Here is a 24,773-nt window from a genome sequence, read left to right as displayed (position 1 = left end):
AAACATATGGATACCAAGGGGGGAAAGTGGGAGGGGGTGGTGGTGGGATGAACTGGGAGATTGTGATTGACCTATATACACTAATATGTATACAATAGATAACTAATAAGAACCTGCTGTATAAAAAATAAATAAATAAAAAAAAATTTAAAAATTAAAAAAAGAAGTAAATGATACAGTACACCAGAGTAATATTGTGAAGTAATAATACATAATAGAGTGGTCTTTATGTGTAAAGTCACTCATTTATTCTTTTGATATCTGCAATATGCCATGTACTACCATTCTATGCTTTGGGGACACAGCAGTGAATCAGAAAAAGTTCCTGGTCCTGTGGAGCTTACATTCTAGTGAATGATGTCTAAGCACCAAGTAAAGCCAAAGCACATTATGGTCCAACTGTGCAAGGGAGAGTTTTGCAGTAGTTTGGAGGGAGAAAATTGGTGAGATAATTGAGTTGCTACAGGGCACATTGTAGTCCAGGCATTGCAGCCTCTAAAAAACCTGTGCCAGATCAACCATGGCCAAATTTATAGTGAGAGAGGACTTCCTGAGTTGATCTTGTCTTTATGCATATCAACTTGTATTAGTATAAGTGAATAAATAATATTTAAGAAGAAGATTTTCATTAGGTGGTATCTTTAAGTTTCTCAGTTGTGTCCTAGAAATGTTAATTTGAATATTATTAGTTTGGTGATTTGACGATATTTAATTAGTAGATGACTTTTGGATTGATAATTGTATGAGTAGGTTTCAAAAGAAGTATAGGGAATAGGGAATTCCCTATAGGATATAGGGAATATAGGGATATAGGATATAGGGATATAGGGAATAGGGAATTAATTAAACTTAATTTGGTAAACAGTTTTATTGAAGTATAATTTACATGCCATAAAATTCAAGCATTGTAAATGTGCAGTTCCAAGATTTTTTTTAGTAAATTTCTACAGTTGTGCAACCATCATCATAATCCAGTTTTAGAACATTTAAATTTCCCCCCAAAGTTTTCTTGTGCCCATTTGAATCAATCCCTGCTCCCACCTCCAGCTGCAGGCTATCACTAATCTACTCGCTCTAGGTATTTTCCTTTTCTGGAAATTTCCTATAAATGGAATCTTTTGCACCTGGCTTCTTTATCTTAGCGTAATGCTTTTAAGCTTCATCCATCTTGAAGCATGTATCAGTAGTTTTTTCATGTCTGTGGTTGAATAAATTACGTTGTACAGATAAAAACACATTTTGTTTATCCATTACCAGTTCACAGACGTTTAGATTGTTTTCTAGCCAGTCTGACAATCTCTGTATTTTTATTGGAGAGTTTGGTCCATTCACTTTGTTTTTGTTTTTTAAGTTTAAAATATGTATATCTTTACATAGAATTTTTAGAATTAAACTTTTTATTTTGAGATAATTGTAGATTCACATGCAAGTATAAGAAATAATACAGAGATATTCTTGTGTACCCTTCATGCAGTTTTCCTCCAGTTGGTAACATTTTGCAGAACTATAGCACTACAGCACAACTAGAATATTGACATTGATACAGTCAAGATACAAAACATTACCATCAATACAAGGATCCCCTCCCAATTACCTTTTTATAGCCACACCCACTTCCCTCAGATACCCACTCCTTCCTTAACACCTAACAGCTGTTAATCTGTTCTCCAGTTCTATAGTTTTTTTTATTTTAACAATGTTATATAAATAGAAGCACAAAGTATGAAATCTTCTGGGAATTCCCTGGCCGTCCAGTGGTTATGACTCTACCCTCCCACTGCCAAGGGCCTGGGTTTGATTCCCTGGTCTGGGAACTAAGATCCCACAAACAGTGCTGTGTGGCCCCCAAAAAAGTATATACAGTAATCTTCTGGGATTGGCTTTTCTTCACTCAGCATAATTCATTCAAGCTACTCCATGTATCAATAGTTTGCTTCTTTTTTGAAATTGCTGAGTGATATTCAGTTTTGTTTTTTTTTTCTTTTTGGCTGCATTGGGTCTTCCTTGCTGTATGCGCGCTTTCTTTAGTTGCGGCAAGTGGGGGCTACTCCTCATTGCAGTGCATGGGCTTCTCATTGCAGTGGATTCTCTTGTTGCGGAGCACGGGCTCTAGGTGTGTGGGCTTCAGTAGTTGTGGCTCACGGGCTCTAGAGCGCAGGCTCAGTAGTTGTGGCGCATGGGCTTAGTTGCTCCGCAGCATGTGGGATCTTCCTGGACCAGGGATCAAACCTGTGTCCCCTGTGTTGGCAGGCAGATTCTTAATAACCAGGGAAGTCCTGATATTCAGTTTTGAAGGACAGCTTCCCTGGATATAGACTTCTTGATTCACAGTTATTTTTTCTTTCAGCATATTGAATACGTCATCCCAATGCCACTGGCCTCCATTGTTTCTGATGAGAAATTAGCCATAGATTGTATTGTTCCAGTGTTCCTATGAAGTGTTTTTCTCTTGCTGTTTTCAATGTTTCCTCCTTTTCAGCTTCAGCAATTTAACTATGATATGCCTAGATATGGATCTCTTTGTGTTTATCCAAATTGGGATTTATTGACCTTCTTGGATATGTAATGTTTTTCTTCAAATGTGGACAGTTTTGTGCCATTATTTCTTCAGATAAACTTTTTGCCCCTATACGGGACTCTCATTACACATCTTTGGTACACTTGATATTGTCTCACAGATCTCTGAAGCTCTGCTTATTTTTCTTTAATCTTTTTTGTTGTTGTTGTTTTCCTCTATCTTCTTCAGATTGGATACTTTCTCTTGATTTATCTTCAAATTCGCTGTTGCTTTGTGGTATCACATCAAATCTGCTGCTGAACCTATCTAATGAATTTGTCATTTCAGTTATTGAATTTTTCAACTCTAGAATCACCATTTGGTTCTTTTTTGTAGTTTCTATTTCTTTATTGAAATTTTCTATTTGTTATGTAATAGTTCTTATACTTTTAGGTAAGTCTTAAACATGGTTTCCTTTCATTTTTTAAAACATATTTTTTAAATTTATTTTTTTATTGATCTGTAGTTGATTTATAATATTGTATTAGTTTCAGGTGTACAGCAAAGTGATTCATATATGTATATATTTCAGATTATTTTCTATTATAGGTTAGTATACGATTTTGAATATGGTTCCCTGTGCTACACAATATATCTTTGTTTCTTATTTACTTTATGTATAGCAGTTCATTCTTTTGTATGGCTGAGTAATATTCCATTGCATACATATACCACATCTTCTTAAGCCAATCATCTGTTGATGTATGTCCAGGTTGCTTCTATGTATTGGCTATTGTAAATAGTGCTAGCTATGAACATTGGGGTGCATGTATCTTTTTCAAATACAGTTTTCATCTTTTCCAGATATATACCCAAAAGAGAGATTGCAGGGTCATATAGTAACTCTATTTTTAGTTTTTTAAGGAACCGCCATACTGTTCTCCATAGTGGCTGCACCAATTTATATCCCCATCAACAGAGCAGGAGGGGTATCTTTTCTACACACCCTCTCCAGCATTTATTATTTGTAGACTTTTTGCTGAAAGCCATTCTGACCAGTGTGATACCTCATTGTGGTTTTGATTTACATCTCTCCAACAATTAGTGATGTTAAGCATCTTTACATGTGCCTGTTGGCCATCTATATGTCTTCTTCGGAGAAATATCTATTTAGGTCTTCTGCTCATTTTTTGATTAGGTTTTTTTTTTTTTGATATTGAGTTGTATGAGCTGTCTGTATATTTTGTATATTAACCTCTTGTTGGTGTATTGTTAAAACATTTTAAATAGGTGCTTTGAAGTTTTTGTGTGCTAAAACCAATATTTGGGCCCACTGGGGACTTCCCTGGTGGCGCAGTGGTTAAGAATCCGCCTGCCAATGCAGGAGATACGGGTTCAATTCCTGGTCCAGGAAGATCCCACATGCCCTGGAGCAACTAAGCCCTTGCGCCACAACTACTGAGCCTGCGCTCTAGAGCCCGCGAGCCACAACTACTGAGCCCGCATACTGCAATTACTGAAGTCTGCGCGCCTAGAGCCTGTGCTATGCAACAAGAGAAGCCACTGCAATGAGAAGCCCGCGCACAGCAATGAAGAGTAGCCCCTGCTCGCTGCAACTAGAGAAAGCCTGCATGCAGCAACGAAGACCCAACACAGCCAAAAATAATAAATAAATTAAAATATATATATATATATAAAATAAATAAAACACTATTGTGTCAAAAAACAAACAACATCTGGGCCCACCCAAAGTCACTTTCTACTGACCGATTTTTCTCCTTAGTGAGGGTTAGACTTTACTATTTCTTTGCATGTCTCTTTCTTGTTGCTGTTGTTGAAAACTGAGCCTTTTAAATAATAAATTATAGCAACTCTCGATTCTCATTTCTCCCTCCTGAGGCATTTTCTTTCAGTAATTTGCTGGGACTTAGCTTGCAGAATCTGTTTCCCTCATGGTGTGTGGCTGCTAATATCTCTGCTCAGTTTTTATTATTATTGTATTTATTTTTTAGCCTGCCTTCCTAGAGTTTTCCCTTAAGTGTGCATAACTTTGTGGTCAGGAAATGATTTGGGTAGAGACTGTGCTCAAATACATCAAACCTGTAAGGCTTCAATCCTCTGACAATGGATTCCCCCAGCATTTCTCAAGTCTTCCTCAGCTTTTACTTTCCATCAAATCCTTTTTCGTCTCCTCTGAATGTGCATGTCGTTCCTTGGCCAGAGGTGTGTGGAGAGCTTATCTAGCTTTTCTATGGCTCTCTCATTTCCAGGGTATCCCTATTGGGCCTAGGTTCAATCCCTGGTCAGTAGATCTGTCCACGGTGGGAAGGTCATTCTTCCTCCCAGAAGTCCCTGATCGGGTAGAGTCAGGATGAAGGGCTTTCATAAGGCCCAACTGTCTTGCCTTAATCATAGTCACTCCTTGAGTGGGAGTCCTGCAAGCCTCACAGCCAAAAAAAAAAAAAGACCAGTGAGTGGGGTGAAGTATTTATTCAAAATGAAATAGTCTACAGCCTTAAAACAAAAATCATATATGCGTATAGTCTTCCCAGGAAGTCGAACTGTTTGAAAAGTAAGTTGGTATTAAAGTTTTATCAGAGGAGGGATGTGATGGATTTGATTAAAGTTCTTAATTTTTCACACATTTGTTTCCTGGTAAGAGGATTATATGCCCCCAGCACTTTCACTTTTGGCTTTTTCTTATGACATGCTTTGGCCAATGGAATATGAGATGACATGCCGCATGCTATATTTGAACAGAAGTTTTTAGATACAGTTTTATAATTCGCCTTAGCCTCTTACACTTCTGTCCTTATGCCAAAAACATGCCCCAGATAGGAGCTGCTCCTTCAACTTGGACTTCAGAATGAGAATACAAGCAGACCTGCAGTCAGGTTTACTGCCTGGACCTTGGTTAGCCAACCAACAACCATTGTGTGATGTGGGTTAAAAGAAAATGCTTGTGTTTATAAGCAACTGAGAGTCTGGTTTGCTTCTCTAGCAAAAGCTGACTAAAATCGGCATGAAAATGTGCCCCTTCGATAAAAGTACTGAATTATCAAGATTAATATTTTTGTGTCACTATAGTAGTAAAAGAAAGCATCTGGGTGGGTTTTCTTCACATTTAGACGGGTGTTTGGGGCTATAAGACTTAAAATATACAGTATGTGGCTTGGGGGAGAGTCTCACCAAGGCCGAACCTGAGATTTGAGAGACTCAAGTGATTGCCTAGAAGGAGAGACAAGTTTTGTGGATAAAGATGCCTTTAGCAGGGAATTCAAGTAGCAGTTTCAAATATGAGCCCAATACTAAAAATACAAGTGTAGATGTTCCAAATGAAAATGTTGATTTTCAGTCAAGGTGCATCTTGAATGGGAAACTCCGTGAAGCAGGTTCAGAATGAATAGCAGATAGAATTCATTTTTTTTTGAAGATCAGGAAGACCAATCAGCACTAACTTGAAAGAGAACAGAAACTACATACTGAACTTAAAACTTTAATATACTAGCACTCCATGACAGCCTTAACAAATCGTCCCTCAAGTGATGGTCACGTTTTCATAGTATTTTACTCAATAGAGGTTACTACTTACCTTCAGACAGAATTGTTCTGAAATCCTCAAGGGCTTAAAAGGGTTAACAGAGAGATAGCTCTTCTAACATAGGCTGCTGGAGGTGTTCAGCCTTATAAGAAAATAACCTATGGTTTTAGCTGGTTCTGGAAACGTGAAAAGAACTTATAAAAGGGATAACTCTTACACATAATCCAATTCAAACTAGAGGAAAAAGGTCAGGAAGGAGAATGACTGATATTTCTATTTCCCACTTTTCTCTGTATGTGGAGTTCCACATCTCATTGCAAAGTGGTATAGACCAAGGTGCAGTGAAATCAGAGCCTTGTGATCATTTGATCTTGATTTGTATGGGGCATTGAAACAATCCATCCATCTGATTGCCAATGCTAACCTAGTGACTAAGAAATGTTTCATGATTTCTGTAAAGCTCTTAAAAAAAAAGGATTGGGGGAGGAGCAGAGGGAAACCCTTGGTGAGTGAAGAGAGCTTCATTTTTAGAATCTTTATATTCTGGAGTGGGATCTAATATTGGCCCTAATCATTGATTAAGTAACAGATTTTAGAAATCACCTTTTTCTCCATTTTCCAAGGTCATAGCAATGACTCCCCTGAATACTAAGTACCCACTGCCTGAAAAATTATAACAATCCTCAGAAAGGATTCTCAACTTTAAATAAAATGTTTGCATCATCAGAGTCTGATATCTCTTGTTAGATCTCACGTCATTTTTTTTTCAAGTACTGCGTTTAATCGGTTTTTTTGCAAAGTCATCCTGGAATAGTCTTTGTAGAACAGAATAGAATTTTACTGCAGAAAGGGACCTTAGAATTCCTCTGATGTCCCTTCCCTCTTCATCATCATAATTCTAGAGATGAGGAAAGGACCCCCAAGAGCCTTGGTTTCTCATGATTAGGTGAAGACAGTGCTGGGTTTGGATCCCAAGTCCCTTGCCCTCCAAAACATTTATACTCTCCCAAGCCGTCACAGATTAGTTTGGGATCAAAACATTTAGTCCTTTTACTCACCAGGAATCTTTTGAGTAGTGTTACACAGTCCAACTATTCTTCTTCTGTTTTCTCTTTTATAGCCCTAACATTAAAACACAGTTTGGGGTAAAACTGGGTCTCACTACTGACCCTTTGTGGCAGTAAGAGAAAAACATTTTTAACAGTGAAGTTTGAGATTTGAGTGCTCAGTGTTTCTAATTTGATGCTGTCAATGCCACTGACTTCTACTAGTTATTTAGCACATATGAATCATGTTATAGTTTCAAAATACTTTTCTATCAATAGTAACTTCTTAGCATGAACCAGGCTAGATTTATTATTTCCTCTTCCCCCAAACAGCTGTCCTGGTCACATCACATTTGATGAATGTAATTAGTTGCCCAGATGCTTAGCTGTCTGAGCTCCTAAAATCTGCATGGTGCCAGACTAAATCTTTAGATTAAGGATAGGGACAGTCTTATCTCTGGGGTTTCTGGTTGCCAAGGGCAAGGTTGGAGATGGGCAACGGGGGGATTTGGGAAGAAATAGAAGGACAATCTGCATTCATCGATGGCAACTGAAGAGTTTACATGTATTCCAGTTCTTCCCTGATTCCAAGAGTCTTGGGAGATCCTGCTTCACCCTGGAAATCTTTTGTAGTGCAGGGAAGGATAAAAGTGGGGAGAAAGGCCATTGGAAGGGTTCAGTACACCCTTGACTGACCCCTCACCTCAAGGAGCAACAACTCTGATTCTCACGAGGAAGGGGTCACTTTAGGTCAGCAATACACCAACACTGGTCTGTTCCTAGTTGCTGTTGATAAGAGGGGACACCTTGAGTGTGTCCCTTGGCATAGTGATACTGGGCATGAACCCAGAGGCAATTCCAAAACTGAAATAAGAATAAGGCTCTCCTTGGGCACGACTCAAATAGAAAAGCTCTTTGAATCACGACATTTGAATCTGAGTCACTTGCCAGTCTTTTCTTGGTCCTGTAAAGTCAATTTAAGCACTGAGATCTAAACCAGGCTTTTTGATTCTCAGCCTTTCCCCTCTCAGCAACCTTCCATCTCAACCACCCTAGGGGAACAGTAAGATCTCTTTTAGGCACTGATTTTAAAGAAAGACCACTTTTTTTCTTTTTTTTTTTGCGGTACGCAGGCCTCTCACTGCTGTGTCCTCTTCTGTTGCGGAGCACGGGCTCCGATGTGCAGGCTCAGTGTCCACGGCTCACGGGCCCAGCCGCTTTGCGGCATGTGGGAATCTTCCCGGACTGGGGCACGAACCCGTATCCCCTGCATCGGCAGGCGGACTCTCAACCACTGCACCACCAGGGAAGCCCAGAAAGACCACTTTATACAAGCAGGTTTGGGGAGATTTGAGGGCTTGGAAGAGTCACTAGAAATTACTGTCAGTTCTTGCTGTAAAGCTATCTCTGCCCCTGGGACACATGGCCTGCCAGATGGCCCCATAAATCCAATTACCCTCACCTTTCCTCTTCCTCCTTCCATGTTAAAACACTTCTGATTTTCTGATTTAACAGCAATTTCAGGGGAGTTAAAACAGATGCAACCTAACAGAAGTCCTGACCCTCCATTGCCACCAGTGCACTGACGGGGCATCATCACGAATTACATTTTTAGAGACTTGCAAGTGTTATATTGGGCTGGGTCATATTTAGGTCATCTTCCCTCCCCCTCCCCCTCCCCAATCCCTCTGATTTTTAAAAGACCTTCTGAGAGTCTACAACCAGATCTGTGAGAAGTTCTTAGTCATCGTCTAAACTTTCAGGTCTCATGCTACTGTTTAACGCTGTCCTCTTGACTTCCAAAGTCCTGCCTCGTGGACCTTGAACTTCACGCCTGTAGGAAAAACTGAATGTAAGATTCCAACACTCACCCTTTTAAATTCTTTCCCAGTTTCAATCCCTTCCTTAGCTTCTGTGTCCCACATCCCTATTTCCACTATCTCCCCCCTCTCCCCATACAATCGTAAATCTTCAGATGATTAGATGAGGGGCATGGTTGGTCTTCACCACTTAGGGTGTGACCCCTTTTCCATATAATAGCCACTTATGTAGCCAAATGCCTTTTGGAGCTTTCCTTCCTTGGTCCCCAGTAGCCACCCCTCCAAACCGAACCATTCTGAGTGTTCTTACCTCTTCCTGCTAACTTCATGTTCTACCTGGTATCTCACGTGTCTCACTGTCCTATTAAGAAGCTGGGCAGATTGGGCATAATGGCAAGACAATGTCAAGGAGCTTACGTATGTTTCTGCGTTATAATAAGGTGTGTGATTAAGTGTAGATTTAAGGGTCAAATTCTAACTGAACTCTCTCCCTTCTGCTCAGAGAATTCAGCAGTCATATGGTTCAAAATGGCTTGTTACCAAAATCTGATGCTGCCATTGAACATTCCGGTTTCACTGCTTTGAGTAGGGGTTACACGTTTTATATCAGAGCCAGAAGGAACCAAAAAAGTAACAAATAGAAACAAAGAAAGGGAGTTTGAAAGGCAGGGACTGTTAAAAGAGCAACAGAAAGACTGCAAAGTGAAAACATTAAGCTAAGGAAACAGCACAAAGTGCAGGCATGTATAACAGCAATGCCACATGAAAATGTAAGGGGTCATATATGGATAATTTAGAGGAAATTACTCTGAAAAGAACTTTCTGGTTAGTTGGACAAGGAACAAAAACAACTATCTGCTGTCGTCGTAGTATCCTTAGCACCCAGCCCAGTGCTGCCAATGAATATTTGTATAAGAATTAGAACACTGGCCAAAATACCAGATGTTTTCAGAAAAACTATACATTTCGGTGACACAGCCACTTCTATGCCCCACAGGCCCCATCTATGGCAGGATTTGTGGGGAAAATGACCTGACTTAAAGGAAAGTATAGGGCATCAGTAGGCTACAGTTCATCTGGCTGCATGGGGGGCGGGGCGGTGGGACGCGAAGAGGAAATAAGCTCTGCTGAGCTGGTATGAGACCACCCTTGAGGTGTGCCTTTTACGTTATTGTCTGCCAGTTTCCTGGCCAACTTCTGTCTCCACCTGGTCGACCCGAGGCCACCGAGGAGTTAGCCGGGGGCGGTGTTCTGTGGTTGTCACTGGGAACCTCTTGGGGCACCACGCCTCTATTCCCCTGGCGTCTCTCGCCTTCACCTGCCGCGCTGCCCCTCGCGCGTCTGCAAAGATGCAGAGGTCGAAGCACATTGCCGTGCGGTGCTTGAAACGCTCTCAGAACGAGCCTCCGGCGCCCGGCCACTAACAACAAACGGGATCCTGGGATCGCCTCTAGGATCCCTGTGGGTGCTCCCGCCCCTTCCTGAGGTCCCCCCTCCACAACTCTAGGCTTGCGTCCCCGGCCCACGCCAGCCACTTGAGGGTCGTCCCAGGGTCGCTGAGGTCCTCCGCGCCGCTGGGCTCGCGGCGTGAAGGGAGGCGGAAGGCGGGAACCGAGGGGGGGGGCGCCCGAGCTCGCGCGCCACGCCGCACAGCGCGGGATTTGCCGCCTTCAGCTGCAGCAGCTGCAGCGGCGGCGGCGGCGGGAAGAGGGGCGGAGGGCGGTAGCCCGGACCAGGAGGGAGGGAGGGGGGCCGGGAGGCTGTGTCAGGCGAGCCGGAGGGGTGCTCGGCGCTCCCCCGCCCTCCTTCCGGGAGCGAGGATGCAGACTCTGGAACTGGCGCTGCTGGGCTGAGGCGGAGGCAGGGGAGTTGCAGCGCGCGCGGCTCGGTGAGTGTGTCTCCTGAGCGCGGAGAGGCGGGGGGAGGCGGAGGACGAGGAGGAGGAGGAGGAGGAGGAGGAGGAGGAGGAGGAGGAGGAGGGGGAGAATGCCCGGAGCCGCCGCCGCTGCCGCCGCCGCCGCCGCGATGCTCCCGGCTCAGGAGGCTGCCAAGCTGTACCACACCAACTATGTGCGGAACTCGCGGGCCATCGGCGTGCTGTGGGCCATCTTCACCATCTGCTTTGCCATCGTCAACGTGGTGTGCTTCATCCAGCCCTACTGGATCGGCGACGGCGTGGACACCCCGCAAGCCGGCTATTTCGGGCTCTTCCACTACTGCATCGGCAACGGCTTCTCTCGGGAGCTGACCTGCAGGGGCAGCTTCACGGACTTCTCCACGCTGCCCTCGGGAGCCTTCAAAGCCGCCTCCTTCTTTATCGGCCTCTCCATGATGCTCATCATCGCCTGCATCATTTGCTTTACACTCTTCTTCTTCTGCAACACGGCTACGGTGTACAAGATCTGTGCCTGGATGCAGCTCACCTCCGGTGAGTGCGCGCTCACCTCCGCGGAGGCGGGGGGACCCGGGGCGCTCGAGCCGGGGAGGGACGGGAGTGGGAGGGACTGGGAGGCCGTGCGCTCCGCTGGGGGCCGAGCAACTTGAATCCGCTCTGGCGGGAGCCCTTGGAGGCCGGAATCCCCGGGGTTCCCCAGCCTCGACACCAGCGCCTCGTCCCGGGGCTTTCGAGAACCTCCAAAGTGTGGGGCACGCCACCCAGAGGGACGCGGTGGAGGCAGGGCGGTTGCTGGGCCGAGTCCCCTACGAACTAGAGATGGGGAGAAGAAGCGGGGGCTCAGGGCGCGAGCTGAGGGACTAAACAGGAGCTGGCAGCGAGGCGAAAAGCGGATTTGGAGTGATTGTAGTGCAGGGAGGGTCAGCCTGCTCTGTGGCTCTCTGGGACGGTTTCAGTCACCGATTCTTGAGGGTGGTTGAGAGCTGGAGTGAAGTTGCTTGTCCCGGGAAGTTATAAAATTTTTATCGTCCATCTGGAGGTGAAGAAATTCGAATTCCGTTTTGGGTTTTACCCTTTTAAGAAAAAAATGTAGCTAAGAATGTTCCTTCGCAATTCCCCAATGTCACGTCTTCAGTTTGCTTCCTTGTCAGAGCAAAGGTCCTTCCATTTCATCTTTAAACAGAGAAATCTTGAGGGAATCAAGATTTCTCAAGATCTCAGTTTTGGGGAAGTGGCTTTAGGAAGATGGGCAGAGAGGAAAGCTTGTTTCATTGGTGTTTCTGATCACTCTTTGCCTGTGGATGATAGATGGTTGCTAGCTGGAGAATATGAGAGTACTTTTTCTGAGCATCAAAGTTACTTTTAACCCAGAAAGGATGGGGGTGCATTTCCTGGTGGCTTTGGAGAATCCTGAAACAAAACTGACTCCTTTCCCTACCTCCCGTGATCCCGATTCCCTTTCTGCTAGTCACCTTGGGTGCCCTGCCTTCTAAAGGCAGACTCCATCCTCCAACACTTGACACCCTCCTGTTTTTGTTTTGATTTTATGGATGGTCTGGTTGTGAAGGGATATAGGATGTCTCAGGCAGCCACATTCTCATGTGTATTTTGTTTTATTTTATAGTTCTCTTTCTTAAAGGTGTTACCTTCAAGATTTTGTAGTTTTTCCTATGCTTGGGAAGGTTTTCTGGGGAGTAGGGCTTTGATCCCTGAGTTTACCAGAATGTTGCAGGACGATTAAGTCCTGAAGGGGGCCGGACAAGAGCATTAAGTTCATGATCTTATACTGCTAGTTTACTATAGGAGAAGCTTGTGGGAGAATGAACTTGTTTGGAAGTATTTGCTTTGTATTAAGTATGCCTCAGCTGGTTTTGATTTGCCATATACCGTGAACATATGCACATGAGAGGCAAGAAATGTACACCAGTAGAGAACACCCCCCCCAGAAAATATACCATTATTCTTCTGAAATATGAGTTTTCTGCTTTTCCTTCTGTCCTTCCACCCCCAGCTTCTTGAAGCAACCCCCCCCCCCCATTTTTATATATAATGTTGTCTTTTATGGCCGTTTCAAGAGCAGACTAACTTTGAGATTTGGAATAAATTCATATATTATTGTTGTTCTTGGCACTTAGCTCTGGTTTGACTTTGAAGATAGCAGGATGTTGAGGATGCAGATGCTTGAGAAAAAAAGAATTGACCCTGCACAGCTAATTTTAATTTTTCTAAGTTAAATGACCTATTTAGACTGGTGATTCAAATTAGATTCTTTTTCAAAGGTCTGAAAGTAATTTGCAGGTGATTTCTCAACATGTTATAAGATATTTTATTTTTATGAGATTTTGTGCTCTAAACCAAAGTTGTTGTTGTTTTAAAAAGGAAAGAAAACTATCTTTGGTAAAGAATTACCATTTTGAAGTTAATACAAACTGCAACTATTACAATGCTTTTTTCTTTCCTCTTCCTGGAATAGAGCACACAAAAATCATTTATTCTGCAGTAGTGAAATATGATGTCATGTTTTAAGAAATTTGACATCAGTATACTGTCCTGTTTCCTATATACCAATGTAAAATGTAATGATAGCCTTTGTACTGATGAAGATATAAGGATATTTACTTCATTTTCGGAGAAGTCCAGATCCGTAAGTCTCTGGCGTACTTTAAAAATCTTTATTTTCAATTTATTTGGTATTTTATTTCTAGGTAAACCACAGAAGGACATAATCTTATTTATTACTGAAGTATATTAATTAAAAAAGAATTGATTATGAATCAAAGTCAATTATATTAAGAGTTAAAGTCAGTTTTATTCACAGATGTTTTTAAAGGATGGGATAAAGAAGGTATATCTGAAGAAAGTCTTGTTTAACGTGCTTTTAAGGTGTTTAAAGTCTCATGACACTAACAGTAAATTTAACATAATGTATTGTAAGTTACTGTCAAAGTTTAGTTTCTAACCTTTAGGCTATTTCTTTTTAATGTTAAGAAGGCTTCTCATAATTTAAGTGTACCTAGGCCTCTCAAGTGTAATTTTCTAACTATTAAGATGAGACTTAATGTGCCGTTTGCTTGAGACTGTTTAACCTTCATTAGAAGTCAAATGATTAAGTTGTGTATTTAGTTATCTAAGCATTTTACTAAACCTGGTATATCAGAGCCAGGTGGAATATCCCATATGAAATGATACACTAAGATGATGAAGCAGGAGACTTTCTTGTGGCAATACAACATCAAGAATTATTCTTTTTATGATTCTGAACAATGAACTAGAAAAAGTACTTTATTTATTGGACCTGAAAATGATGTTGCTTTCTACCTAGATGTGCAAAGCGCACATAATTAATGGTGCCATTATGAACACCTGCCCTCTCCGCGCTCTCCCCTCTGAATCATCATTAACCTCAGTGGAGTGAAACTACAGAATCAGGAGCTAATATGTCACACTTCTTCCAGATGTAATCCTATACTTAGGGACTATGCCAAACATAAAGACTGAAGACAGAAAAATAATGTATAAAATAAATAATAACAATTAGAGATGCAAAATTTCCCCAATTCACAGAGAGACAACTTCTTGAGAAGAGAGATGTTTCTTCTTTCTGTATGATTTCTCTACTAATAAGAAAGAGGTAGCTCTGTACTTGTCAAGCAAGGCAATAAAGTACAGATCTTTTTTTTTCTTTAAATCAGGATGGGAAGGGGCTTTTGTCTTTCTGGGAGCTTGACTCTCTGCTTTCATGTATTTGTTTTCAAATCAGTATTTCAGTCTGTTTCCAAGTCTATTAATAGCCAAGTTTCATAAAGGTGGGGTTTTGTTTGTTTTACTGACTATCAACCATGTCTTAAATTTTTTTCAGAGACGCAAGTTTTACCCATTATAGGCCAATGAAATCTTTTATTTTTTTAATAAGCTAAAGCATTAAGGCAGAATTTAAGGGTTTTAGACATCCACCACAGACTTTTTGGTGGAAAACTGCAGATGAGGAGGTACTTGGTTTCATCTGTGAATAAGGGGCACCGGATCCAGTTAGATTTCCATATTTGGTAGGGATAAGATAGGAGGAGGGGGTTGCATTCACCAGATCCCTATCTCTGGTCATTCTGAGTGTACCAACAGGAAGGGCCACCAAGATGGCGAGGCTCTGTGGCAAGGGTTAAGGGCTGAATTGCTTAGTTACCTTCCCCAGCCGCCCAGCCTTAGTTTTCCCCAGCTCTTTTTAATCAGCTTGTTTTCTTAAATTTTATACCTTTGTCATTTAGTTGAGATGAGAGTCACCTGAGGTAATTACTGCATTTCTTAGCCTGCAGGAAGAGCCTTGGCAATGTTGTACCATTCTCTCAGGGCACCTTGCTCTTTTATTATATATCTTATCAGCATTTGAGATTAGAAATGTGTTTGTTTGTTTATTTGTTTAATGTCTGTCTTTTCCAGTATACTGAAAGTTCTTTAAATCCATGTCTGTTTTTCATATAGCATAGAGGTCAAGATCACGGACACTGGAGTAAAAAGATGTGGGTTTGAACCCTGGCTCTGCTACTCATTGACTGTATGACCTAGGGAATTAATTTCTCTGTACTTCAGTTGCTCATCTGCAGAGTGAGCATATAATTGTACTTAGGAGATTGGTGCAAGGATTAAATAAGCCAAGGTATACAGGAGAACAGTGTCTGGCACATAGCAGGCAAGCAGTATAGTTGTGTTAGGTAGGGTTACTGTTCTTATGTTATTATTACTACTGTATCTTGGCACACAGTAGTACGTATATGTCTGGCACATAGTAGGTGTTCATTTTTATTGAGTTAATGAATAAAAAAATGAATGATTAATGGCATGAAGAATGAAAAGAAAAGGAAGTGATTTAAAATGTCCCACATGCCATGTTGAGAAGTGAATACCATATACTTTGAAAGCCATGATGCTCATCTTTCTCATTGGTTTGTGGCATCAGCAGTAATTGCACTTAAGGAATTCTTCCAAAATTCTTTGATGGCAGTGGTTGTGACTTGACAGCCTAATTCATGATGAGCTTATTCCCAAATGGAGGGTTTTTCTGATGCATAGGTAATGATCTTTATTACAATGCTAGGATATAATTAATTATATCTTAGGATTCAGCAAAATTTCCCTTACCTTTTAGTTTCTCATGAAAAAAAAAAATCATGTTATTCAAAATGGAGGTTTTATGTAAGGATCAAAAGGTCAGGCCTTTCTTTCATAATAGAGGGGACTCCTGTTCCAGGTTGGGTTTCCTTGCACGCCTATAGGAGCAATCTGGACAGGAGAAGAGGATATGTCTTCCAGGTTTTCCTTTCTTCTTTCTGGGCGTCAGAGCAGATGTGCTCTTCTTGGACGTGCAGGCTGACTCAGATGGGTGGCCCAGCATGTGCAGAGCTCTGATGGGGAACTCTGAAAAGAGGGCAAGGTCTGGATTTACTCAAGTTCAGGACCATCATCAACAGTTCTTTATCTGGGTGGTGCTGAGCATGTGAGAAAGTGAGGTCTTGCCTCTTGGAGCTGCTAATCCATCCTAAGTTCAGAGTTACGGAATGGCCCTGAAGAGGGTTTTTTCCTCTGCCAGTGCATTTCAAATACTCCCCCAGATTGCAGAGAAGAATGTGTACTCCCAGGGAAGGCAGTTTTCATTTTCTTACAACACATTTCACTTATAAGAATTTTCGATTTACCAAGCCAAACTTACAAGAAAATGATTTGAAATGAGAATTTAGAAAATGTTTTTTTTTTTTTTTGCTTTTATGTAGTATGACAAGGACTATGACAATGAAGAGATGTTGGAAAACATATTAATGTGAATATCAAATGATTTTTATAACAGTGAGATTTTAAGTGAACATTTGTGAAAAATAACAGACCCCGTATAACCCATAGGTATATTATTAGGTGGTTTCTTTTCTTGGTGTGAGGCTCCACATTTAACAGCTTTTTTCCATTGTAAAAATGTTAAAAAGGGGCTTATATGCATTTATAGATAATATATATATATACACATACATACATAACCAGAATATGGTATCAGGTGCTTAACATGAAAATGATTATTTAGTGATTGGTGCTTCTGTTTGGTGTGATGATATCATGCAGTAAAGAGAATCCAGGTGGCCAGGCCAGTATGTTACATTTTATGTACATACCTTAGAAATCTTAAAAGTGAGTAAAATTTTAAATGAAAAATACCCAAAAAACAAAAAACCCCAAACCCAGCAGAGCATACAGCTATAGTTGCTGCATGTGGCTCAATGCCCTTCTGCGTGTGGTGTGAGGAGATAAACTATGGGGAGAGGAGTAGAGAGAACTTCAGATCGCACTGGCATGAAGCAAAGAACACTCCAGGAGAATTCTAGTTTGGGGGCTTCATAGCATGATAACTGGGAGAGTTTTAAAGTGCAATTTCCATAATATAGTTGAACTTTGGGGGTCAGCACCAACTTTAATTAATATGATTTTTCCTTATAATGAGTCAAGTGGAGTTTTTATTTGATATGAGGAAAGACCAAGGTGCTGACCTTTATTCTTAATAATAACAAGAAGATATTAATAATGACAGAAAGCTAAGAGGCTAAGAGGCTGGTTCACATAGCAAATAGTAGGTAAGTTATTTGATGATTTAAACATAAAGCTGTTTTGAAAAGTCATTAGGGCCTTTTGAGGAAGGAAAGAAACAACACCATCCTCCCCCAGCATCCTAAATGTTTACATAACTAATATCATGCAGCTCTCAAGTTATGATTACGATTCTGTGACGCTTGTACTGCACAAGGTCACAGCGCCATCCGTAGTTAAATTGTCCTAACTGCAATCTTGAGCACATTTCTCATTGCTTCTGCTAGAATAAAACAGAAGAATGAGTAACTTGCAAGAGAAAGGTAAATAATTTTTTGATCAATATAGACATGAACCATATCTAATTACTATTGAGCAGGGTGAAAAAAGAAAGCAAACTTTTTTGAAATGGAGTTGCTGGCATGGAATTGCCAGAATGGGTCTCTCGTGCCTGGATTCTGATATCATTCCTAATGAAACCAGGTCTGCAGTAGTGTAGGGACTGTCTGTGTGTCCTTAGTAGGAGAAAAGATCCTAAATGATAGGCTGTGTGAAGTTAGTCTAATTGCATGAAATTTTGAGATTATGACTTATCAATGAAAGGGCTAGTGGAAGAGTAGTGAAAAGTAGTGAAATGAATAATAAATAGTTGTAGATCAGAAAAGAGGCCTTAGCTCAAAGGCAGACATGCAGAACTTAACTAATCAGAAAAGTTTCACACTAGAAAATGATGGCAAACAGGAGCTTGAAGGGAACTCAACTTTGGCTTTAGTACAGAATGCATCATAGGCCCGTTTACTTAAGTGTCTGGAAACTCCTGCGGTGGGGTGCTTTGTATGGCCTTTTTTTGGTTTCAATGACGATCAAGAGTGAGGCTGTAAAAATCAGAGTGGGAAATGTGTATCATCATTGACAGGAGGCTCAGTATTTGAAACACAGGCAAATAGATCCAGATGTGAAGAATGACAGGGACATAGAAGAGTGACAGCAAAAATAAATGAAGTATGAATAGAGAAGACATGAAGAAATTCAAGGTTGAAAAGCCTGTGAAATTTGATAACATCAAAAGCCCGTTGAATTTGATATCATCAATGGCTTAAAAATGTATTGACACAGGATAAGCAGAGAGCTGGAATATGCATTACAGTGCAAAGCTGTGTGCAAATCCCAATTGTCAAGAAAGAAAAATTATGGATCCACCCCCCTGTAGGAAGTTGCAGTAGATTCTAAAATCAAGCTATACAAAGAGAGAGATGATAGAGGTTCTTGTATGGCAGATGCAAACATAGAGGATTAAATAAGTCAACCTAAGAAAGAAAAGGTCATTGTAAAATTTGATAAATAGCATTCCTCCAGTTTCTCTTTGAAATTCTAGTTCCAGATTGTGAAGCTAAATTGATTTCTATAATGCCTTTAGTGGGGAAAGGGAACTTACAGTGAGCATTTAGGGTAAATATATTTGCAGAGCATTTTAAGAACATATATAGTTATAAGCTAGATTAATTGAATTTATCTAAATTTCAGATGATTAATAACCAGCAATATTGTGATCTGTGTAATGCTACATATTATTTGACTGAATGTCCATGTTTTAACCAGTTGACTGGACAAGATGTAGTACTGACTAGTTGGCATTTTTAAAAAACCTTCATAGAGAAAGAATTGCTGTACTGTAGCATTTTACAAACCATGGTTGGTGACCCTTTGATAGGTCATGATATCAGTTTAGTAGATAATGATCAGCGTTAAAGCTTGGATTAAAAAAGAATACAAAATGTGAATGCAATGCAGATAATAAGGGTTTTGTGAAAACTTTATTTCCTAAAATATTTACATATGTGTATGTGGACTAGATTGCAATGTATTGCTTACTATGGGCTGTATTCAAAATGTGTGAAAAACACTATTCCAGAGAAAAGATGATGTAGTATGAATTTAGAAAAATAATTACCTCTTGTTTGGAAAACTGTGAAAGTTTGCACCAATTCATAGGTAATTTTGCATTAAAGGGTAGATTAGGTTTTTACCTATACTTAATCTAAACAATTTGAGACATTTTTCTTATCTCACTTCCATTAATGACTTAATGCTAATGTACCCCAATTAAATTGTGGGTTGAATGAAAATAAGAATTATTTTTTCTAGATGTGATTTGATTGACCATTTATGTGAAAAAAAATGACATGGTCATAAAGCAACAATCTGTCTAAGCAAACATTTAAATAAGTATGATTAACCCAGTGCCAAGTGAATATAGACTCACAGGCTTTTAGAAGTTGGAGGGATATTAAAAATTATTTAGCAGTTTCCTCGTTTCCTTGATAAAGAAATAATAATGGTAAATACTATTAAGCAACTACCATTTGCAAAAACCTTAGTATATTTAGTTTGTATATTTAACCTTCACAACAAACCTACAAGGTTAGAATTATATACATTTGCATATGAAGAAGTTGAGGCTTAAAAAATTATTCAAGGTCACAGAGCCAGTAAATGATTTGAACCAAAATCAGACTCTCCCCGGTCTGACAGAATATTTTGCGTCTGAGGCTGAGAGAAATTGTCTTGCCAAAATTACACCTTGATAGAGTTGAAACTAACACATGTGATTCCCAGTGCAGTGCCTTTTCTATCACTTTCTTTTTCCTGCTAACTTAAATGTGCATTTGCAACATTTTGTATCAATGTGAAAGGAAGGATCTGGTATTTACAGGGAAGATATCTACATGTTTATCAGGCTTCCCTCTTCAAGCATACTTAGGTGTGATGAGGTACTCCTCGTCCTGTCCTTCTCATTTTCATAAGCTAGAGCCTGAGTGGTTCTTTACCCACCTTGTCCCCTTGGTTATATCTCAGATCTCCTTGCTTTTATTCTTAGAGTGTGAATTCCTGTAGGAATGTCCGCATTACTGGCTCTGTGTCATCCATTTCTGCCCTGCGTCAAATGTAGAAACATTCTTAATAGGTTTGCTTATTGATGGCAATGGTGAAGGTGGTGATGGTAGACGGGATCACCAGGTCACAGACACAGTTCCAGAAAGGGTAAAAATAGACTTGGGCAGCTTTTGGAGGCATTAGGGAACTGGGTGTAGATTTGCATCTTGACTTGGCTGCTTATTGGCTGAATGATTTTGGCCAAGTCGTCTAACTACTCTTGACTTTCCATTTTCTTGATGTCATTTTTCTAAAGTTAACACAATTGTATTTTGGATACGTAAAAAGAGGCTGTAGTTATGGACATTAAAAACATATCATCTGCTAACCAAGTGTTGCTGTGCCTTTATCAATAAAGTGAATATTAGGAAAACCGTCAAAGACAGGGTGAAATTAAAGGAGGAAGCAAGTAGGGAACAATTATAGACAGATATCTAGAGTTAGATTTCTCAGTATAATGAGACTTTAATTAAAAACACCGGGGACTTCCCTGGTGGTGCACTGTGGTTAAGAATCCGCCTGCCAATGCAGGGGACACAGGTTCGATCCCTGGTCCGGGAAGATCCCACATGCTGCGGAGCAACTAAGCCCGTGTCCCACTACTACTGAGCCTGCACTCTAGAGCCCAAGAGCCACGACTACTGAGCCCACGTGCCACAACTACTGAAGCCTGCACGCCTAGAGCCTGTCCTCTGCAACAAGAGAAGCCGCTGCAATGAGAAGCCCACGCACTGCAACGAAGAGCAGCCCCCGCTCGCCGCGACTAGAGAAAGCCAGCATGCAACAACAAAGGCCCAACACAGCCCAAAATAAATAAATTAAAAATAAATAAATAAAAACACCTATGTTCTTAGGGTTATTGAATTAATGCATGTAAAACACTTAAAACTGGACCTGGCACACAATAAGCACTCAATAAACGTTAGCTATGATTGGCAGTGTTGTTGTTATTACTACTACTAAAGAGAGCAGGGCTGGAGAAGTGGTTAGTATTCAGAAAATTTAGTAGACAGAACAATTGGACTCACAATACACAACTTAAAGAAGGATAATTTCATTTCACAACCTGTATATGCCAGACCTACCTCATTCTGAGGATCAAGAAAGATAATGGCTGTGAAAGTCAGAAAGAGAAAGACAAATACTGTATGCTAACACACATATATGGAATTTAATTTAAAAAATGTCATGAAGAACCTAGGAATAAAGACACAGACCTACTAGAGAATGGACTTGAGGATATGGGGAGGGGGAATGGTAAGGTGTGACAAAGCACAAGAGAGGCATGGACATATATACACTACCAAACGTAAGGTAGATAGCTAGTGGGAAGCAGCCGCATAGCACAGGGAGATCAGCTCGGTGCTTTGTGACCACCTAGAGGGGTGGAATGGGGAGGGAAGGAGATGTAAGAGGGAAGAGATATGGGAACATATGTATATGTATAACTGATTCACTTTGTTATAAAGCAGAAACTAACACACCATTGTAAAGCAATTATCCTCCAATAAAGATGTAAAAAAAAAAAAGTCTCCTTTCAGGTTTAAAGTCATCAGCTTATTGTAAAATGAGAGTATCCATTTGTTATGACTACATCTATGACTATGACCCAAACTGCTGGATTGAATAATGAACAAATGAACATTCTCTGTTCTACATAGTATCAAGATCCCTTTGGTGGTGAATATCCAGAGCTGAGATTGACAAGAGAACTTATTAAATAAGCATTCTGGATCAGACCATTTGCTTCTAGAGATGCTGGTGAAGAGATGCTGGTGAGCACTGCTGGGCAGCCTCCCAACTGCATCCTGCAGGGGATGGTGAATAGCTCTGCTCTTGCAGACCTCTCAGTCTGTTGGAAAGGGCTCTCTAGCAAGATGAGCTGGGATGGGGAAATGGGCCAGGATCTGTCCAGCTCTGGTTCAGTTTCCTGAAGACCCCTCCATGCACTGCAAGATGGGCTCTAGAGGGAGCTCCAGCCCTGTCATCTTCTCAGAACTTTCCTTTTTATAGGGTCAGGTCCAGAGTCATTTTCCCCCTGACACTACGTGTAAGATAGCATTTTAGAGCTTGGAGGGTGGAGGATAAAATATGAAGGCTGAAAAAGAATAGGCATTCATCCAAAATGCAAGCAGTAGACGGGAACACTCATTTACCTATGAGGAAAAAGCCGGCACCTCCTGGACTTTTTTGCAGTCCCTTGCCTTGATATAAATTCTTTGAAATTACTCTCTATAACTTATCTGACTTGTTAAGAAGCTGTTGTGACTTTCCACTGACCTACTCTTTTTAGAGGACTCATTGGGATGGTCTTTCTCCCCTCTGAACATTTTGGCTCTGGTTTCTCAGCTTGAAGATGGACACTTTGGAATAACTTGGACATCCCTGGAGAATTGGCAGGTCACTGGAGACCTGCTAATAGTAGGTTACTGTAGAATTCAAAAGAAGTTGAGGCATACAGAACTGCAGGATTCTGAATAGCTGTTTGATCTTGGTGGTCATAAACGATGCATTATGGTTGCAGGTTGCGTCTCTGTGTTACTGAACCAAACTTGGGTCCACTCACCCACTCGAAATAAAGCCAATCTGCTGACACCAGGTTGTGGTGAAGGAAAGTGCAGTGCTAACTGTAGGGTGCCAAGCAAGGAGTTCAGGACAGTTACTGCTCAAAACACCTGAACTCCCTGATGGGTTTCAGTAAAGTATTTTTAAAGGCAAGGTGAGGGAGGGGTGTGCATGTGATCAGCTCATGCACAATTCTCTGATTGGCTGATGGTGAGGACAGGGCGGTGTCACAGGTTAACTTAATCAATCCTTAGGCGCCAGAAGGGCTGGGGGCTATGTGCTCATGATCATCAAGTAGTTAATTTCTTCCATTTGGCGGTGGTTTTAGCTCTGTAAAACAACTCAGGAAATGTGCATCACATATTATTATCTAGGTACTTCAGAGAGGAGCTACAGCAGAGGATATGGGGGAGGAGTCTGTCCTGGGAAGATTCCATAGGGTTCTGCTTGGTTACATCTGCAGCAGCCTGAGGATGTTTTGAAATTTAAAAAAAAAAAAAAAGTAGAATTGGAAATACCATTTCTTGGGAAACTTTAGGGACTTTGCAGAATTTAAAAATAGTGTTTACAATAACTTAGAACATGGACCCCAGTCATAAGCAAGTAATGCTTCACATGATCAGAATGAAAAACTGGGCACCTAATTTCGTTACTAGTGCCTACCTACATATTCCAGTCTCCATTTCCTTAAACACAACAGTAACAAAAAAGAGAATGAATGAGTGCCTGCTATATTCACACATACCTTTCTCCACTGGAAGCCACTCAAAGAACACACAAATTCCATTCTTTTCTTTTTTTCTTTAAAAAAAAAAAGGAACCTGAACTCAGTCTGGTTTCTATTTTGTCTCTTTGGGAACCAGAAGTACAGAAAGTTCTTTAGAGGAAAACTTTCAAAAAGCACACTTCCCTGCTCAATATCAAGCCTTTTTTTTCCATCTCGTGCTCAGAAAACATTCTTTTTAATCCTCCTCAGATTTCCCCCTCGTTAGCGCCAATGTTCCAATTTGCCTCCAGTGCCCTCTAAAGTGTCTGTGCCTGAACAGACCAAGCAGAAAATCTGGAACTGTCTGGATATTGTGGTTCAATAGAGCACACTAAGCATTGCTGTGGGGTCTCTTAGAATTTTGGGGCTGAATTTAACGTGCATAGAACAAAGGGGAAGAATTCTGCAATCAATGTGAGTTCATTTGATGAAGGCTGTTCCTTTCCTTTGTGTACTGTTAAAGAATTGATTTTTTTACAAAAGGTTTCTAAAAGACCAACCTAAAGATGCGGGAGGTGGTCCCTTTACACTGAAGTTTTAATTGTGATAGATTTACTCAGGAAATAGAATGTCTCATATCTAATTTTTTCTCTCTAAGTCTCACTGGGATGTGAGCAGTTCATTTGGAATTTATTCCCAAATGTGTTAAACTATGACCTAAGTTTAGTGTAGAAATATGATGTATATGAAGGCAAGCATGAACTTGTACAATGGAAGATAAGGTGATTTAAATTTCTATTGTAGTTACAATGTTATTTAGACTAGCCATCATTCTGGATTTGTTTAACATTTGCAGAATGAATCATTGTTTCAGTTCATCTGCAAACATGTTATGAATAATATGTTTTATATTGTGTGTATGTGCCTGTGTGTGTTTGTGTATAGAGTTTAAAGACAATAATGACCATTTGTGTATCTGCTATCCACTTTCCTGGTTATAACCACCCAGAGGTAGCCACTTCTCTGAGTTTTGTGTTATTACCCTACATTCCTTATAGTTATATCACTAACGTACATATTCCCGAGTAACATGTTGTTTAATTTTTGTCTTTTTCTGTTTTTAAAGGAAATGTTTTTAATATTTCACTATTTAGCATGACATATGCTGTAGATTTTTTTTGCAAATACTATTTATTAGGTTAAGGAAGT

The 24,773-nt window shown here is 40.6% G+C and overlaps 1 protein-coding gene across 1 annotated transcript in view; it reads left to right on the top strand.

Moving 5' to 3' along the window:
- Nucleotides 1-10,890: 10,890 nt before the first annotated feature.
- The window catches only part of LHFPL3 (LHFPL tetraspan subfamily member 3), a gene marked incomplete at both ends in the record, with an annotated part of 354,501 nt that continues 340,618 nt past the window's right edge, over nucleotides 10,891-24,773 (top strand). Inside the window, one exon of the mRNA XM_082846249.1 lies at nucleotides 10,891-11,332. Coding sequence (XP_082702375.1) covers nucleotides 10,891-11,332 — 442 coding nt within the window. The remainder of the gene's footprint in view (nucleotides 11,333-24,773) is intronic.

Source organism: Leucopleurus acutus, assembly GCF_964270905.1.
Source record: "Leucopleurus acutus genome assembly, chromosome: 9".
NCBI lineage: Eukaryota > Metazoa > Chordata > Mammalia > Artiodactyla > Delphinidae > Leucopleurus > Leucopleurus acutus.
This window is presented reverse-complemented; position numbering and strand designations above follow the sequence as displayed.